The sequence below is a fragment of the Artemia sp. Qi Xiang Cuo genome, chromosome 2, assembly GCF_049724085.1.
Source record: "Artemia sp. Qi Xiang Cuo chromosome 2, ASM4972408v1, whole genome shotgun sequence".
In the NCBI taxonomy this organism is placed as follows: domain Eukaryota; kingdom Metazoa; phylum Arthropoda; class Branchiopoda; order Anostraca; family Artemiidae; genus Artemia; species Artemia sp. Qi Xiang Cuo.
Genome location: NC_142795.1, coordinates 68,943,210 through 68,963,701, shown reverse-complemented (window position 1 = coordinate 68,963,701; position 20,492 = coordinate 68,943,210). Strand labels below are relative to the sequence as shown.

Below are 20,492 nucleotides of genomic sequence, written 5' to 3'. Positions count from 1 at the left end.
CTTCCACGCCCACCATCTCCCCAAACACATCCAATCAAAATTTTGAGATATCCATTTTGTTCAATGTAGTTGAAAGTTCTGGAGAATATGTCTTTGAGGAGGACATTGCCCCTACAGCCCTTAGGGCAAGGGTTGTATATTATGCCCTGGGGATATATAAGGTTTTATAGAAAACATTGTCGTGGAAACTTCAAGAGTGGCTCATTCGATTGGAAATTCCAAGGGCTAGCGCCCTTTTTAATAGTCGAAAGTGATTGGAGGGCAACTAACCCCTCTCTCAAGCCCACCGTTTCTCCAAAAACATCCAATAAAAATTTTAAGGTAGCCATTTTGTTCAACGTAGTTAAAAGTTCTGGAAATTGGGTCATTGAGGATGACACCCCCCCCCCCCACAGCCCTCAGACCAAGGGTTGTAAACTATGCCCTGGGGGCATATAATGTTTTTATAAAAAGTGTTGTCGTAGAAACTTCAAAAAGGGCTCATTCGATTGGAGGTTGAAAGGGCTAGTCCCCTTTTTAATAGTGGAAAGTGATTGGAGGCAATTCATTCAATATTGGAAATTGAAAGGGTTATTGCCATTTTTAACAGTCGAAACTGATTGGAGGGCAACTAACCCCCCCTCTCACGCCCACGATATCCCGAAACACATCCAATCAAAATTTTGAAATAGCCATTTTGTTCAACGTGGTTGAAGGTTCTGGAAATTATGTCTTTGAGGATGAAAAATCCCTAACACCCCTCAGATCAAGGGTTGTAAGCTGTGCTCTGGGGGCATATAAGGTTTTTATAGATAGTGTTGTCGTAGAAACTTCAAAAAAGGCTCATTCAATTGAAAATTGAAAGGGCTAGTGCCCTTTTCAAAAGTCGACAGTGATTGGAGGGCAACTAACCCCTCTCTCATGCCCACCATTTCCTCAAACACATTCAATCAAAATTTCAAGACATCCATTTTGTTCAACTTAGTTGAAAATTCTCGAATGAGGTTTTTTAAGATGACAACCCGCCCCCCCTCTCCACAGCCCTAAGGGCTAGGATTGTAAGTTATGCCCTGGGGGCATGTAAGGTTTTTATAGAAGGGGTTGTCGCGGTAACTTCAAAAAGGGCTCATTCGATTGGAAATTAAAAGGGCTCATTCGATTGGAAATTAAAAGGGCTCATTCGATTGGAAATTAAAAAGGGCTAGTGCCCCTTTTAATAGTAGAAAGTAATCGGAGGTCAACTAACCCCCCTGTCACATTCACCATTTCCCAAAACACATCCAATCCAAAATTTTGAGATAGGTATTTTTGAACGTAGTTGAAAGTTTTGGAAATTTGGTATTTGAGGATGACAACCCCCCACAGCCCTCAAGGTAAGGGTTGTAAATTGTGCCCCGGGGGCATATAAGGTTTTTATAGAAAGCGTTGTTGTAGAAACTTCAAAGAGGGCTCATTCGATTGGAAATTGAAAGGGCTATTGCTCTTTTTAATAGTCAAAAGCGATTGAAGGGCATCTATCCCCCTGTCACGCCCATCATTTCCTCAAATACACCCAATAAAAATTTTGAGATAACCATTTTGTTCAACGTAGTTTGAAAGTCTGTAAATTAGGTCATTGAGGATGACACCCCCCCCCCCCCAATCCTCAGGGCAAGGGATATAAGTTATGCCTTGGGGGCATATAAGGTTTTTATAGAAAGTGTTTTCATAGAAACTGCAAAAAGGGCTCATTCGATTGGAAATGGAAAGGGCTAGTGTCCTTTTTAATAGTCGAAAGTGATTGAAGGGCAACTAACCCCCCCTCTCACTCCCACCATTTCCCAGAACACTTCAACCAAATTTGAAAATTTTGTCAAAAACGATCGGAAGGCGAATGCCCCTCCCCCACGCCCATTATTTCCCTAAACACTTCCGATTGACATTTTGATATAGCCATTTTGTTGAACGTAGTTGAAGGGTCTGGAAATTATGCCTATGAGTATGAATCCCCCCCCCCAGCCCTCAGGTCTAAGGTTGTAAGTTATGCCCTGGGGTAATATAAGGTTTTTATAGAAAGCATTGTCGTAAAAACTTCAAGAAGGACTCATTCGATTGGAAATTGAGAGGGCTATTACCCTTTTTAATAGTCGAAAGCAATCGGAGGGAGAATCACCCCTCCCCGACACCCATCATTTCCTTAAACATTTACGATCAACATTTTGATATGACCATTTTGTTCAACGTAGTTGAAAGGTCTGGAAATTATGTCTTTCAGGATGACGTAGCCCTCAGGACAAGGATCGGAAGTTATGCCCTTGGGGCATATAATGTATCTTATAGAAAGTTTTTTCATAGAAGCTTCAAAAATGCCTGATTCGATTGGAAATTGAGAGGACTAGCTCCTTTTTTATTAGTCAAAAGTGATCAGAGGGCACATGCCCCCCCCCCCACGCCCAGCATTTCTCCAAACACTTCCAATCAAAATTTGAGATAAACTTTTTTTCAACGTATTTGAAAGGTCTGAAAATTATGTCTTTGAGGATAATATTTCCCCCCAGCCCTCAGGGCAAGGGTTGTAAGTTATGCCCTGGGGGCATATAAGGTTTTTATAGAAAGCATGATTATATAAACTTCGGAGGGGACTCATTGGATTGGTAATCAGATGCTCTAGTGCTCTTTTTGGAGTCAAAGTGATCGGAGGGCAGCTAGCCCCCCCCCTCAACACACAAATGTTGTATTGTCCCAAAATGTATCCAATAGAAATTTAGAGATAGACATTCTATTCAAAATAGTCTAAATATCATATAACAAGGCTTTTGTGGTTGAAAAAAAAAAACAGAGATTAGGGGCAAGGGTTGTAAGCTATGCCCAGGGGCAAGGTCGTACTTAGAGGGGGGGGGGTTTGACCCCCCCCCTCTCCCCGAAATGTTTGTCTGACTCGTAAAAACGTAACAAAAATGGATATAAACATGTTTTATATGTTTTTTTTTAGTTTAAAAAAAAAACTCAACCCCCCCCCCCCCCGATTTTTTTTTTTAGTAAAACCCCCTCCGAAAACAATCCTGGGTACTCCCTTGCCCAGGGGGGTATTTAAGGTTTTTATGGAAGGGATGGTTGTTTAACTTTAGAAGAAGCTCAGTCTTTTTCAGGGAAAAGACATGTCAGTATAAAACGATCAAAAATTAATTTAAAAAAAAATTTCTACAAAATAAGTTTTTCCAAAAAAAGCAAAGAACTCCATTAAACCAAAAATGAACAAAAATAGAATCAAATAATCTACCATGCATACAACTACCACAGATCCATAATATCAATAAATAAATGACCCCCCCCCCCAAAAAAAAAAGAAATTAAAATAAATAACTGAGTCAAACTCAAAACGAGCCGAAATTAATATGAGTAGGGGTCTTTTTTTTTCTTTTTTTTTTTCGTTTTCATTTACTGGCCAGAGACCCGTTTGTCGTCTTTATATTTATTTCTTTGTGTGTTTTTGTCATGACTGGCCAGTTCGGCTTTAGATCTTTTATTTGAGTAGGGTTCTAAACCCCTTTGCTTTCTAATAGCCAAAATATAATTTGTACTTTGACTTACTTGACTTGGTTGACTTAAGGCTCATGCTGAGGGTTCGGCGTAGAGAACGATGAGACCAGGCACCTCCAGGTTGAGATTTCGCTTGCCAGGCTCACAGCTTCTTCCACCGGGATGTGGGCTTGGGCGAGGAATTCATCGGCTTTGTGTTTCCACCTAGTGGGGGGGGGGGAGGCGTCCTCTGGGTTGCTTCCATCCGTGTAGGGGGGGGGGTCGAAGTCGAATGCGACCCGTGCTGGGATGAGGTGGCCGTACCACGGAACAGTATGCTGGGAGAGCTGCGTCGAGAAAGGAGTTTGTGCCGTACGTGACAGGAGGGTCTGGTTGCTAACGAAGTCAGTCCAGTGAAGTCCCTTGATTCTTCGGAGATGTTTCGTCTGTGCGATATCCACGGTGCTGAGAATAGATTTTGCAGCTCACCACGCCTGCGCTCCATACAACAGCACGACGCTGACTGACGCATTGTAAATGTTCATTTTGGTAAAGCGGCTTATGTTTGGCTTTCGTCAGATGCTGTTCAGCCTCCCAACAAGTGCCGACGCTTTGGCTATTCGAGATGTAAGCTCTTTTGTGATCAAGCCATCCCTCGACAGAATAGATCCCAGGTAAGTGAAGTCTTCAACTATATCTACTCGGTTACTTCCGATGTTGACTTCCTTTACGGTAGAACGGGACGTGGGGGGCTCAAGGAGCATAACTTTGGTTTTCTGCCAGTTGATCTTCAGTCCAACTTTCGAGGCTTCTTCTGAGAGAACGTGGAGAACTTTGGTGACCTTTTCGATGGTGTCCAAAACTGCGCTATATCGTCGGCGAAGTCAGCATCAGAGAGTAGCGGGTCTCCGAGCTGAAGACCCAACTGAAGGCGATTCGTCGTGCTGGTCATAACATGGTCTATGACGCAGTTGAAGAGCTTGGGAGCGGCGGCGGTCAACCTTGCCAGACGCCAGTCTTCACTGAGAATGTGGGACTGCGTCTCCCATTGACTTGCACGCAGCTCTCCGTATCGCTTTTCAAACGGCGAGGAATATTTCTGGGGAAGGCCCGCAGTTCTCAGTATCAGCCAAATTGAACGGCGATCAACAGAGCCGAAGGCAAGGCAGCCTTAAAGTCCACGAATGCGATGAACGCTTTTCAGTGGAACTCACGCGTCTTCTCGATCAACTGGCGCTTAGTGAAAATTTGCTCCGTCATCGACCTGTCGGGCATGAACCCGGCCTGCTGGACTCTTCTCTTTCTACGCAATAAGGTGGAGTACCTGTCCAGGAGTGACATGGCGAAGAGTTTACCAGGAGCGGAGAGAAGCGTGATCCCACGATAGTTGGAGCAGATTTGACGGCTGCCCTTGCGTTTCCAGAGCGGCAGTATGATGCCAGCACGCCAGTCATTTGGTATGCTTTCTGTCGTCCATAGAGCTGAGAAGATTAGCTGGAGCCACAGAATCGTCGCTGCACCCCCGTATTTGAGGGGTTCTGCAGAAATACCACAGACGCCAGGGGCTCGATTGCTATTTAACCGTTTTATAGCATTTCGAACCTCAGAGGTGGTAAACGGTTACGATACGAGGTCGGAAGTAGCCTCGGGTGTGGCCATGGCTGCATGAATCATAGCTGGGTCGGTATGAGCAACTGCCTCGGCATTCAGAAGCGTTGAGAAGTGACTGCTCCAGGCGGAGATTTCGCCTTACTGAAAAAAATTCTTTTAAATTTTTTCATTTTTATAACTTTAGGAAATCAAAAATTAATTAAGATTTTAAGGAATTAGCATGCGTATATTAAACTGACAACGCACATTTTTTTCAGTAAATTCATTGGACTTTTTGTCAGAAAAGTACAAATTATATTCTGGCTTTTAGAAATCATAGGGGTTTAGAACCCTACTCATATTAATTTCTGCTCGTTTTGAGTTTGACTCTGTTATTTATTTTAATTTCTGTTTGTTTTGGGTTTCATTTATTTATTGATACTGATTTGTGGTAGTTGTGTGTTTGGTAGATTATTCGATTCTATTTTTGTTCATTTTTGGTTTAATGGAGTTCTTTTCTTCTTTTTTTAAAACTTATTTTGTGGAAAATTTTTTTTTAATTAATTCGATAATAAGTAGCCCAAAAAGGCGATGTTGGGTACCGATGAGATCGATCGAATGAACGTTTTCACATATCTAGGCAGTACTATTAGTAAAGATGGTGAGTGCAGTGAAGATGTTAAAAGTTGATAAGCCAAGGCTCAGGGTGTTTTCAAAGTTGAAAAAAATAAGTCTGCAAACCAAGATTAGGATGTTTGAAGCTACAGTTATGACGGTGGTCAAGGATGGTTCTGGAGTGTGGGTGCTCCGAAAAACAGAGGAAAATTTCCTAGATGTGATCCATAGAAATTGCCGACGGATTGTTTTGGATACTCGACTGACTGACGGTATCTCAAACAGTAAGCTATACGAAAAATGTGGTTCAATCTTGCTTTCTAGTGCTATAATGAGAGAAAGACTTAGATGGCTAGGACACGTTCTGCTAAAGATTGTCCTTATCGGCCAACCGTCTAGGGTCAAACGAAAAGCAGGTCTTCCCCGAATGGGGTGGGAGGGTGTGGTAAGGAAAGATTTAAGGGAAATGGGTACTTCCAGGGAGGGTGTAAAGAGTTAGGCTATATATAGATTGGAATGGAGGAGGAGCGCTCGTAGTTGTGTTGGTCTTAGGCGGCTTAGTGCTGAAGTGAGTTGTTAGTAGTAGCAGTAATAATAGAATACTGAATATTTTTTACAGGAATGATTTTTTCAGATTATTCTAAAATAAAATGTAGAACATTTTTTATGTTCAAGTAAACACCATATGCTATAATCCAACATAAAAACCAATATTGAATCTTTTTTTGGACTTGATAATGTTGGTCTCTTAATAGCTCTGTATGCCCTCCAGAATTAAAAGTATATTTTTAAAAAAATAGGTTTCGAGCATTTCTTTTGGAAATTCCAAGTTTTTACAGAAACCGAGAGCACGATTGATGCTTTAGGTGTCTCTAATAACCATAGTATTTATATGATAAATAAAAACAAAATTAATAATGTTAAATGTAGTGTTTTGATCTTAGCTTTTATCTCGTATCTACTATGGCTATTTGTCTCGAGTTCTTTTTTGTGGCTTGATGGTGGAATATATTTAACAAAACTTAAAAAAAGCTCTTACTACATTGAAAATAGTAAAAGTTTATGGGGAAAATCATTCAATTGAGGTTTCAACAGGGGGGGGGGGTAATTAAACGCCTAAAAAAGCAAAAAAAAATATGAAAATTATGTAGAATTATAGTAGCAAAAACTCTTAAGTATTACGAGAAGGGTCTGCGCGACCGAGGGTACAAAAACCATTATGTTTGCTATTATAAAATTGATTATGGGATTAGTGTATTGATCATGGCTTTTAGCCTGTAGCCTATCTAGCCAACATAAAATTTATCAACAGATGTTATTATTCTATTTATTACTGTTCAGTCGTAATATAGTAAATTATTAATTGTTTATCGTTTAATCACAATATACGAAAGGAAGCTCAGAGTTAAATGAGACTAGTAGTAAATAATTTAAAAACTGTAGGAATTGCTGTGTTTACTATGAACTGAGTATGTTAATGTGATATGTATGACAGTATATTATATTAATAATATATATTAAAATAATTAATACATTTAAGTATTTATACTAAAATATGTTTTGAAACATTACTAGTATTGTATGCATATATATATATATATATATATATATATATATATATATATATATATATATATATATATATATATATATATATATATATATATATATATATATATATATGTATATACAATGTTTACATGTATGCTGTATGTGTTTTGTATGTTTTTTTCAGAGGATATACTCACCAACTAGTCCCTTAAGAATATATTTTGAGAGACAATAAACAATGATTTTTGTCCTATATTTTTCAGAAAATTTTCTTTTGAGTTTTCTGGGTGAAATTCTAGGTTTTGCTGCAATTATGTGCTTAAAACCTGTTCTTTTTTGGGGGGACGAAACTAATTACGGGAAAAACAAACGTGTAATTTAAGAATTATATCATTTAGTATATTAAAGATTGCTAATCAATGTGATCTTACACCATAGAAGTTTTCAGTTTAATTTTCTTTTTTCAAAATTGTTATTTTTCTAAAAGAAGCATTGATATTTGATTGGAGAATTCGTTAAAGGACATAAGGGTGAAATTGATGTAAACTTTCTAAGATGAATCGATTAGCAAGGCTAAGGAAAAAAACTGCTCTGCTTGACTTTTACCTTGTGCCCTATCTAGGTAGCATGAAATAAAAGCTGTTGTTTTATTTTTATGTATACATATTCAATTATTCGTGTTAATTGTTGAACCGTAATTTAGGACGAAAAAAGCTTAAATTAAATGAGTTTAGTTTAAGAACTGCTGTGCTTACTACTAACTAAGTATATTAATGTTGTATGTTTTTGATGACATATGAGGACAAATCAGAGGACATGTCCACGAACTTTTCCCTTCAGAATATGTTTTGAAAGACAATAAACATGATTTTTTCTTCGGTTTTTAAACAAAAAATTCTTTTGATTTTTCTGGGTTAAATTGTAGGTTTACTATAGTTATGCGTCTAAAACTTTTTTTTTATTTGGGGGCACAAACTAATTGGGAGGACAACAAAATTGTAATTTAAGAATTATATCCGTCAATATAGCAAAGATTACTAATCAGTGTGATCTTTCATCATAAAAGTTTTCACTTTAATTTTGTTTATTTTTTCAAAATTGTTTATATTCTAAAAGAAACATTGAAATTGGATCGGAGGGTTCGTTAAAGAACACGTGGTGGGGTCAAGGTGGGATTTAAGATGGATTTATTAGTAAATCCAAACTAATTTCAAACGTAACGAATTTCTATATTCGTATGTTTTTATTACGTATATTAGGGAGTTCGCTCCCTAGTCAATACCTCGCTCTTTAGGCTAAAGTTCGAATTTTAATTAACTAACCAAGAAAAAACTAACCTTCTTGTTATTTAATATCAAATTTGATTTCATTGATTAGGGGGAGGCGAGGTAGCAGCAAATTCTTTCATTGGTCCATGGAAATTACCTTTCCTTGGGAACGTTTGCAACTCGTGTAATGCTTCTCTTCTTGAATGCTTTCATTCAGTATCTTTTTATTGGGAGAAGAAATTAGATTTCATCGGCTGGAAATTCTTGCTGGAAGTGCTCAAGAATATGTGCTTTGTATTGAAATACATTTCAAAGAAACATAAAGCCTTTTTTTGACCTGCATACAGCTATGACTATTTTGTGACATGGTAATTTACCAATTTTCTTTCTTTATAGGCTGTCAATTAATCAAAATTCGGGCCCTAGTTTTCCTGATCTCTGCTTGAAATTTATTGAAGACGTTAATATAGTCAGAATTGAAGAAGAATTTGAGACACTTATGTTTATCGCCTTTGTTATCCCACATTTACGACCTTTAGAAAAGGGGAAACTCAGCATTGTCATGAAAGATTTCTTTCACACCCTGTTAAGTCATTTGGATAAAATCATTGTCTCTGAACCTCCTGAAAAAACAAGTGTAAAACGAAAAAAATCTGATTTGGATGAAGAAGCAGAACAGCATCTTGTGGTGCCATCTATGGATAGAAATCTGGAAAGGTTTTGTTTACTTCTTGGTGAGATAGCTTCTTCTCGTTTTGCTATTGACAGTACGGAGTTGGATTTTAATATGGTAAAATCAGTTTGCTTCAAAAGTCGTGTAACCCGAAGCAATATTAGTTTATTAAGAGTTTTAAATCTAGCTCTGTCTGAAGATTCTAAATGTGATGAAGGATTGTTGAATATGTTTTATGAAATATTGAAGGATAATTTGAAATCGCCTTACCAACAGGTTAGTTTTTATCTTCCATTTACCTTTGAAATTTTCTCTTTTTGTATTAAGGGTTGACAGGAATATTCACATTGACGGAAAAATCCCCAATGGTAGTAAGAAGCACAATATACAGAAGGAGATCTCCTCCGGGTTTGAGTAATTATCTAGAAAAGTATTACTTTTTTTTATCTTGGGCAGGGAGGGGGAGGGGAGGGAAGCACCTGAAAAGTGGATTTCGATAAATTGTTAGGAGGAATCAAAGGAAACTTTTAAGTTGCCATACCACTTGTTTTTTTGTTTTTTTTGTCAAGCAGCTTTTTGGGGTAGATAAGCTAAGAGATTAGATATTTGGGGGTGACTCGTGTTAATAGTAACCAAAACTCTAAAAACAGAGGTTTTGAGAACATTATTCCGTCAAATGAGCTTTTTTATGGGGATTCCAAAGAAGTCAAATTTCTTAATTTCAAAGTTACCCGTCAAGAGTTACGAATCTGATAAAATGTGCCTAATTTTTAATCAGATTAAGTTTAATACCAAATCCTTAGTTAGTACCTACTGCAGTTAATTATGAGACTCTCCTTCAGAAACGGTGGATCATAGACCAGATTTCTTCATTGTACATTAAAATCGATATTGTGACTAAAATCAATATTGTTGCAATTTTTTTTTATTGTAAAGATGGAATAAATTGCTATACCAAATTGATTAAGTCAGGTTTATCCTACAAAGGCTCAGACCCGTATGCACCAATGATTGTATTTGTGGCAGTATGTGGTGAACTGCTGATTCAATGTTGACCCTAATGTGTTGCTGTTATAAACTGTGTTGCTGTAATATCTACCCTAATTATAGTGAAAAAATCAAGTATTCCGAATTCAATTAAGTGGTTCATTTAAATAATTAATTAAATTAAAAATAATTTAAAGAATTTAAAAGTGGTTGTCAGTCTTTGGTTTATCGGTTGCTTACTGCTGATAGCGTGCTCCCGTGAGTCCGTCACTTTTCTTTTTATGAAATCTCAAAACTAAAAATTTAATATCAAAATAACAGTAAAAAAAAGAATGAAATGTGGCTTTCAAAATGGGAAGAAAAGACAAATATTGCTTCAAAATGTTTTGTGTCCAGTAGCATAATCGAGTACAAGTAAATAAGAACAAGGAAAAAAAAAGCCAAACTTGTATAAAGGATATGTTTGTCACACTCCATCACAGTATTTTAAGCCAAAATCTTTCATTCTATTTTAGCTCTTGACCCTGGTGGACTTTTTGAAGCCTCAGGATTCAAATTTAAAGCCATAAGAAGAAAAAATTTTCTAATTTTAAATAAGAAGAAAAAAGTTTAATGTAAGAAAAAAAAGGATATTTTAGCACTTTATTGATTTGCGCTAAAAAGTATAGAAAAGTTTCTGTTGTTAATGAAAGTTCAAGGAGGCACACTTGTGCCTCTATAAAGAGGCGACCCACCACAATGTTAAGCGATTTCAGGTCCTAGAGGTCGCAGAGAGACGGCGGTAATCGCATTTTGTAGCCCAAGCTCAAACTAAGAAACTTGCAAAATTTCATCCTCCTCCGACTTTATCTTCATGGGGTAAACTGGGCCGGAAGTTTGGACCCTCCCACCACAGCCCCCCTTTAACGTTGTCCGATTGGGCTGAAATTTAGAGGTTAAGCTTTCCTAGGGCCTGGGAGCTTATCCTCGAAATTTCAGCTCAATCCGATCACTCCTTCCCTGGTTTCAAAAAACCAAATATCACCACTTAAAATTCATCCTCATCATTTCTTTTTTTTTTCTTAGCCACGCCTACAGGCCACAGTTGGCAACGGATCCGGTTGAATGAGGACTCATTCAAAGCAGAATTCGACCTGCTAGGGCCTTTTGATATTTTAAGAACGAAAATATTATCCACCGACTTTACATTTACGAAAAACCTCGTTTTCATATAATAGCACATGTTAATTTTCCCACCCCAAACCCCCTTTTACGTTGTCTGATCGGACTGAAATTTAGAGGATAATCTTTCCTGGGGCCTGGGAGCTTATCCTCGAAATTTCAGCTCAATCTGATCACTCCTTCTCTGTTTTCCAAAAACCACATATCAAGATTTTTTGGGAATTTGCTTGCGTCAAAAATTGCTTCCATTTGCTAAACAACAATTACTATTGTGTTTGTATAGTCCAGCGGTTGATACTCCAGACTATCAGGCGGAAAACCCGGGTTCGATTCACCATTAGAGCAACTTTTTTATATACTGAATTTAAACTTTAAAAATAAACTCAGTTTCTTTTTTAAATTATTTGAAAAAAATTATGTTTTCCAAAGAGTTAAAGAGGCTGAATTACAAGGTCGACCCTTAAAACGTACAGGGATTGGGAGGCACAGTTGGGGGGGCTGTTAAAGAGGCTGAGTCACAAGTTCGAACCTTAAAACGTACAGGGATTAGGAGGCACCCTGTACGACGTGATTTGAGTATTCAGGAATTAAAAGCCTTAACACAAGAATGTTCAAGAGCGGGGGTTTGGGGGCGGCAGCCCCCCAACTTTAACTCCTGACACGATCAGCTAACAGTTAGTCAAGCAATAATAAGTAATAAACTGTACAAAAACGTGCAGAAATTATTTGAAAAAACTACGTTTTCTAAAGAGTTAAAGAGGCTGAGTTACAAGGTCGAACCTTAAAACGTACAGGGATTAGGAGGCATAGTTGGGGGCTACCGCCCCCAAACCCCCGCTTTCGCAGCCTTTAAATATAAAAAAAATTTCTTTAAACTGAAAGTAAGGAGCGACATTAAAACTTAAAACGAACAGAAATTATTCCGTATATGAAAGAGGCTGTGCCCTCCTCAACGCCTCGCTCTTTACGCTAAAGTTTTTATTGTTTAAAAAAAAGAGTTGTGAGAAAGTCAAACTTTAGTGTAAAGAGCGAGGTGTTGAGGAGGGCACAGCCTCTTTCATATACGGAATAATTTCTGTTCGTTGTAAGTTTTAATGTCGCTCCTTACTTTTAGTTTAAAGAAATTTTTTTTTATATTTAAAGGCTGCGAAAGCGGGGGGTTTGGGGGGGCGGTAGCCCCCCAACTATGCCTCCTAATCCCTGTACGTTTTAAGGTTCGACCTTGTAACTCAGCCTCTTTAACTCTTTAGAAAACGTAGTTTTTTTCAAATAATTGATAAGTTAGACTCTGCAATGAATTATTTCCATTCATGTAAATTGAAAAAAGCTCTCATTTTTCTCTGTTGTCTTGGCTTTTTGACTTTGATTGGTAAATCACACTGGGTGACTCATCATATTCCAATTTGTATAGAAATACTTTGTTGAAAATAAATTAATTTTTTTATTATTTCCTTTTTTACGTTTTAGTACGGTTATATAAACTGTTTAAAAAAATTTTCGTTTTTGTCACACTTTGCGTTTGTAATCTTTTGACAAATGGGCTAGGCGCTTCTCAGCTCTTTCTTCTGTCCTCACTTTATTCACGTCTTTTGACTTTTTCAATAATCTGCATTTTGGCCATTTGCCATTTTTTTACACTGTTATTTATATTTTTGTCATATGATTCTTTCTTGCATAATTAAATAACTATGCTTTTTTTACTCATTTGTCATGTCATCTCATTTGAATATTGAATAGAATTTTTTTTTGACCCATTGTAAACACAATAACAAACGGAGAATAACAGAAGAAAAAAAGAAAAGAGAAAGACAGAAAATGGCAAATAAAACAAAATTAAAATTCATAAAGTAAACAAACAAGCACAATGATTACCCAAATAATTACACAAACACAACACGCATAACAAGCCCAATAATTACTAAAAAATGTGATACATTGTGGTATTACTAAAAAATTACTAAATTACTAAATTACTAAAAAATTACTAAATTACTGTGGTAATTACTAAAAAATGTGATACATATTTAGCATACCGGTAATAAATTCGCTGGAGTTGTTCTGTTTCCATTGCTGAGAAGGTACGCCAAAAAGGTGCAAGGTATAAAGAATTTGGAAGCGCATGTGAGTATATAAAATTTAGCTAGTAGCCGGCGATTAAAAATAAGTCTATTAGATACTGCGCTACCGTAGGCACTGGACGTCCGGCGCTGGAAATAACAGATGAGAAGCTTTCTAGTTGCTTTAAGAGAGTCACCGATTGGGAGGCCAAAATGTTTCATTTCCGGTTTAGGAGCAACCGATATTCCATCAAGATCAACTTTATATCCTTTGGGAACTGGGCCCCAGTTGAATAGTACGACTTCTGACTTTTCAGCATTAAACTTAAGATTTATATTTGAATATTCTTGACTCAGATTAGAAAGAAGTATTAAAGGTGGTACTTGTTTGACGAAGGCGAGTTAAAGGAATAATCTTTTTTTTACCATAACAGTGCTTTGAAGATCCATAGTTAGGGGTAAAATAACTTTTAATTTCAGTTTTATTGAATATTAATTTCTTATTCCTCAAATGTCTAATTGGACTCGTGCTATTACTGATCCAATGGACGCCTTAGAAAATCACTAGCAAAAAAAATTACTTTTATCGTGTATTCAATCCTCCCCCCTCCGTTGTGCAGAATATTGATCTTTTGGGATGGGGATATCAGACAATTTTTTACCAAGATATGTTTTATAATATCAGAAAGGGAATTTTATGTAAGAAAGAACCATTATGACAGGTAAAAAGGAATGCCAAAACTCCCTCATATGTTGGTGAAGGTTTTTTTTTGTGCATATGGTGCAGAGGGAAATGATTTAGAGTACTTTTTCCTTGAGGGGATAAGGGTATCATCCCTAAAAAATTCGTTTCTAGGCCCAAAGCTAAAAAAATATCCTGAAAAGTTCTCCAGAACTGATCCTAAGTAGTCCCCCTCCCCCAATGTGATGGCATATGTAAACATATATAAATTTAGTAGATTTTCATTCTTTTTCTTAGGTACGACTTCTGACACTTCAAATTTTATCACACTTCAAGGCAGAATTGCCAACACCGCCTGAGGGTACTGAATTTCCATCAGTGTTTCAAATATGCCTTAATGCTGAAGAAGTGGAAGTTTCGATTCAAAAGCAGCGAGAAAAGTTGAAATTCCTGCAGAATCTGGGAATGGAACACGTACATTATTGTCTTCCAGTCAGTGGACACTTTAACAACGTGCCTGTTAACTATTTAATGTCGCAGCTTTTTGTAAATTTTCGACCTATCTGGGATCCCACCATAAAGATCCTGTCATCTCATGCAAATGCTAACTATTTCTGGGAGAACTTCAAGTCTCAACTAGCATTTGTAACAGAGTTGTCGAAAGGGAATGAAAATGTGGAGGAAATCCAAATAGTTGAAGGTAAGTTGATAAATATTTTCAGACAAGAGATGTAGGGTGGGACACCCCCACCCCGTGCACCGTCTATGATCTCGCTACTAGTTGAAGTACTGACAGACTAAAAATACATTAATAGGTAATTCAATTTATTTTGATAGTTCTGTTTATCTAAAAAGAAGTATATAAAAGGATAAGGCTTAAGTAGGAGATTTTGTGGACTATGGGGGAAGATTAAAAACAAAAGAGAAGTCAGAGTCTGCGGCCGATTTAAAATATTGATTGTCTAGGCTCTACATTAAAGTAAAATAATATTTTGCGATTTTATTTTTGTAAAATGCTCCATTAAAAAAAATGAGTATCTAAAAGAAACTGAAAATAAGCCTATTTCACATAGAGCAACCTAGGCCGATTCTTCATATTTATAAAACTAGTCCTTTTCTCGAATTTTTTTTTTTTATGGTTTGTGAGCTTTCGAGTTGGTCTGCTATCACAAATAACAGAAACTTCATTTTTGTCCAAGATCTTGAAGTAATTCGCAAAGGCATTTGAGATGACTGGTGTAAGGTATTCATGAGGAATGATCAGTATTCCAGAAATCAATAATATCTGCCAATTTGAGTCTACCAAACCAGAGATAAATTACACCTGACACAAATACATTTCGATAGAAGTTATTGAATTGGGTAGGATTAGGTAACGGAGAAAAGGTGCTTATATACAGAGCTCCCAACCCTTGTGATTTACGATTTTAACCGCGACTTACGACTGCGATTTACGATTTGATTTTATTAACGATTTTATTGTCTTCCTGATGCTGTTTTTCCTATTGTGATTTCTACTTGACTTTTTTTTGTTCAGTGTGAAGTTCGACTTTAGTACGTTAACTTTTTGGTGATTTTTTGTTCAATTTTTGGGGTTTTCAACGTATTTTTTGTGTATTTTTTTTTTATTAGGTTTCTGACTATATTGTTATTTTACTTTCTGGTAGAGTGAGTTCTAGAGCACTTTGAAAATAGTGTAACTCTGCTTATGGGGGCTGGGTGTCCCAAATGAGCTTTGAAAAATGCCATTTATAGCTGGTGGTATCCTTTTTTTTGCTTTTTTGTGTTCCCTGACTACATCTAATTTTAAATGGTTTTCGAGATATAGACATTTCGAATTAATCAGAACTATGTATCATAGCTAGTCTTTGGAAATGGAAGTGCGTAACACCTTTAAATATTACCCTGGGAATTCTTACATGAAGATTTGGAAAAATAGTGGCGACATTATGTACTTCTTACTGTGTACACCCTCTCTCCGATACTGAATTTTGTGAATCTATAAAATGCATCGTTCGAAATTGTTTACGAAAAATTGGTGCAACAATTTTTTTTTTATTGTTGATCTCTGAATAATCCATCAATTTTGTACTTTTTCCAAAAATTTAATTTTTTTCAAAATCAGAAATTATCAAGACGTTTTATATAGAAAGAAGGGATCTTGCAGGATGTAAAATTTATATCTTTAAATGAAAAGCTTTTAAAAATCGGCAGATAATAGTTATAACTATAGGATATTTCATAACTAGAAAATAGGTAAAGAATGAAAAATTAAGCAAGAAAAACGGGTTTTAATTTTAATTAAGCAGTGAATAAATAACAACAAAATAAACACTTAATTAAAAAAAAAAACACTCCAAATATTTCGGCCCCACGTCCGGGAGTCTTTCTCAACGAAAAAAAGGAGAAAAACAAAAAAAATGTTCTTTAAAAAAAAATAACATGCATCGAAATAAAACAAAACTAAACACACGAAGAGAGAAAATACAAAAGGAAAGAAATAGAAATAAATAAGTAGGATTAAGTTCTTTTTTAATTAAGTATTTATTTTGTTGTTATTTATTCACTGATTTATTAAAATTAAAACCCGTTTTTCTTGACTAATTTTTCGTAAATAAAGCAGTGTGGTCTAAGAAATTATTTAGGTAAAGAATGAGTATAGTTGAGATAACGTTAAAAATTATTTATGCAACAGGTTAGCGCTACCTAACCTTTTCTTTTTAAACTTCGCTTAAGAATAGATGGCGTGGCTGTAGAAGATGAATTACTTTGCATATTCTGGTAGTTATGAATCAGCATTCTCGAATATATCATATGATAAATGTTTTTCATAATCCTAATATCGAAACTAGCCACTTTTAACTCCATTTACTGGCACTCTGACTTTTTTATGTAGTTTCTGCGATATATCCCGAGATTCTCAGGGTATCCACAGAATATCTTGGTATATATAGCTACTTGACATGTTACTTATTGTTCCTTCTCAGTGGAGCGATCGGAAAAACAGACGAGTTCCCGGTATCTCAGAGTTTCCGAGGAAAATCCCCGGACCTAGGGTTGAGAGAACCTGCCTGTAAACGGTACAGTGCGGAACTGCATACAATCTGTATGTTGGAACCGTATGTTCGTCCTAGCACAGTAATGCTCCAAGCGCATGCAACAGAACGGGGTTCACTCGAGGAGGAACTTTTTGCATTTCTAAAAATTTTTTTTAAAAGTTAAACAAAGCTTGAAAAAACACTATGCTTGTCCCATTCCAAAAGAAAAATCTGATTGGTTGAATTGTTTGATCGGATTTTTATTTTTTATTGAAAAGACCTCCATATACAGTTTTGCTGTTTTGGTAGTAGTAGGTGCAGAATTTAATTAAAAAAAAAAAAAAGAAAGAATGGGTAAAAACTTAGAAAACAATAAGGCAGAAATATATGGCACCAAAGAAGTTAGAAGGTGCAGCTCCCCTTTGAAGGTGTAGTTTTTTTTGGGATTCAACAGATTGATAATTTTTGAATATTTACGGGCGAAACGAAAATGTGATACTGCCCTAAAAACTGCATAATTTTGAAACAATCAAAAGAAAATGCAGAGAAAATCTTGGATTTTTTTTTGTTCTTCGTAATTGAAAGATAAGTGCAGCATAAAACTACCAATTAAACTCGCAAAACATTATAATGAAGAAAATAATCTAAGACCTTGACAATTTAAACAATGCAACTATTTAAGGTTACAGGTTACAAAAGAAAAATAGAATCTAGTTAGAATGGTTTTATTTCTGAATAATTTGTTTTAGTTAAGTAACTCTTATCTTTTATTTGAAATTGGGGGTCCATTTCTCATAATTGTATGTAGGGAAATGGGAGAAATAAATTTTTCTTCAGGTTTATACAAAGACAATCTCAAGAATTTAGGAAAAACTTGCATAAAAAAACATTGAAATAAATTTTAAAACCGGTAGAAACATATACCTCAGCCTAGTAATGCTATTTTCTCGGATGAGGTGCAATCGTTTAGTTCTGTCCCCCAGCAGCTTAATTTCTGCTGTGAGAATCCCTCTCCCCTTAATGTTGACTGTAGGATATTAAGATGATAGACAGTGCATTGGTCCTTAACATATCAACTATTCTTGATGAAGTATTTCAAGTAGTACACGAATTCCGGGCCATAGGCTGTAGTTTGAGAACAGGTAATGTCACCTGGTGAGCCAGTCTAGATCTTAGGGAACCCAGCAAAAATAAAATAAAAAATTCAAAAGTAGCTTAATTTTAATCTAAGTAGCATATGTTTCAACTAAATATCTTATTGGTTTTATTTTATTTTGGTTGACATCTTTTATTGATATTTTTCCGGTTTAATTTTCTGACAGTGTGCAGATTCTTTTGTTTTTTGTGCTATTTACTACTAATTATAAGGCTACCAATGCTTTGTTATTATTCAGAGTGTAGGCTAGTCAAAGGCCCATTCACAATAACATTTTACTAATACCGAGATTTAGTCAGAGTTGATTTGAGCCAATCAAGATTTCTTATAGAATTTTCCCGCCAATCAAAAAACTTTATAAAAATATGCTCGGTTCAAATTACCGCTAGCTAAATATAAATTTCATAGTGGATAGGCCTTATAAAGAAGTACACAAATAAACCTATTTGCTCTTTCATCTTTGGTCTAAGGTAAAGCAAAAGGAAAAAAAAGACAGCAATAAAAACAAATACAACTAGTATTTTATTATAGTTTCTACAATTCGTTTAATCACTTTGCTAAGTAATTCTATATGGTGGTAATTTTTTTTTTCTTCTGAGATGTACTCAAGTTTCCTGTCGTATCAGTTCCCCACACTTTCTTTTATATATATATATATATATATATATATATATATATATATATATATATATATATATATATATATATATATATATATATATATATATATATATATATATATATATATATATATATATATATATATATATATATATAAACCCACCTCCTGTCCTCACAATGACGAAAATTTTGAATTCAAAATACGTCTAATTTTAACTTTAGATGTCACCTACTCTTTTTTTTATTAAATAGCAGCCGAACTGGCCACACTTTAGGTCACCATATACTACCAAAAACCTTCCAATAAAAGAAAAAAAAATTGCCATTCCCGTGGGAAAGGGCGTCCTCTCCCAACAGGAACCCCTTCATACGGTGGTTATTTCTTACCATACCTCTAAACTCTTCCGGATGGTGACCCTACGTGTCACCTTTAACAACAAATAATAATAATCAAGAAATTCAAAGTAAACTAAGTAAATTAATAATAATAAAACAAATCAACCAAATTATTTGTCAGTATAACTTTCTTTTACAAAAAATACACCAACATATTTACAAATGACAAAGACCTCAAAGAAAATTATTATGATACCACTTTTCAACTTTATCTTTTCGTTTTTCCCTTTTAACTATACTTCGGCTACTATTTAACTCCAAAAACAAAACAAAACAAAATTATAAAAACTGGCAACGCTGTTTTACCAATTTCTGCTCACACTGAAACACACTCACAACGTATCTCCTCACACATAACCTACCTCTTTCCAATAAACTCTTCAACCAACAACTTCATCCAATCAATATCCACTCTTTCCTTCGACCTTTCAGTTTCACTTAAACGCGCTATCGTTCTCCTGCAACCACAATCAAACCTTCTTAATTCAATCCCTGTTCTCTTCTTCCTTCTTTTCAATAAATATTCACATAGTTTCATCACAATCAACACCACATCTCGCTCTCACCTCTCATTTCCAGGAATTTCTACATTCAGTTTAATCAACCTTATCTTATCTTCCTCAGTATTCCAAATTACTCCACGATCTCTTTAGGCACTAAAACACAATTCTTTCATTATATTTACAATTGAAAAATTCGTGCTTCAGGTCATTTATCACTATTTCGTCGCGAAGCTTGCACTTTGGACCTTCATCTTGGGTAAAACGACGTAATTGATCTTGATACGGCAATAGCTCATGAATAAACAGAATCATAAAAACGTTGATAAACTGACTATACGGCATATAATACATTTTATGAAACGATATCTTAAAACTCACAAATGGTTGATTTGTCTTCACGTAAAAAGCCACTTCTTCTTCTTCCGTTTTCTTCAAATATCCATCCACTATCTTTTTCCTTTCGGCATTTTTCACCTGGTCACTCAGCAAGCCTTGGTTTTTCATTTCTCGAATACACCTTATTACTTCATGAAGTTTCTCTGGCATATTCCCGATCATTTTTTGTTTTGCTAGTTCATCCTCCTCAATATTTATTACTGGTAAGGTCCATCTTCTTATTATTTCACCGGCGATCGATTTTCTGCAGATCATCTCACAGACGTTTCTAATTCTCAAAGTTCTAACTTACACACCTTTCGGATATTTATAACACCAAGA

At 35.7% G+C, this 20,492-nt stretch overlaps 1 protein-coding gene and 1 non-coding gene across 3 annotated transcripts in view; both read left to right on the top strand.

Moving 5' to 3' along the window:
• Positions 1-20,492, top strand: part of LOC148955543 (small subunit processome component 20 homolog) — a 165,537-nt gene that overhangs the window by 37,402 nt on the left and 107,643 nt on the right. For both annotated transcript variants that reach the window (XM_089102742.1, XM_089102751.1), the window contains 2 exons: positions 8,898-9,450; positions 14,359-14,761. In XM_089102742.1, coding sequence (XP_088958868.1) covers positions 8,898-9,450; positions 14,359-14,761 — 956 coding nt within the window. The remainder of the gene's footprint in view (positions 1-8,897; positions 9,451-14,358; positions 14,762-20,492) is intronic.
• On the top strand, positions 17,036-17,248 carry LOC148955544 (RNase MRP). Its single transcript, XR_016143747.1, has one exon.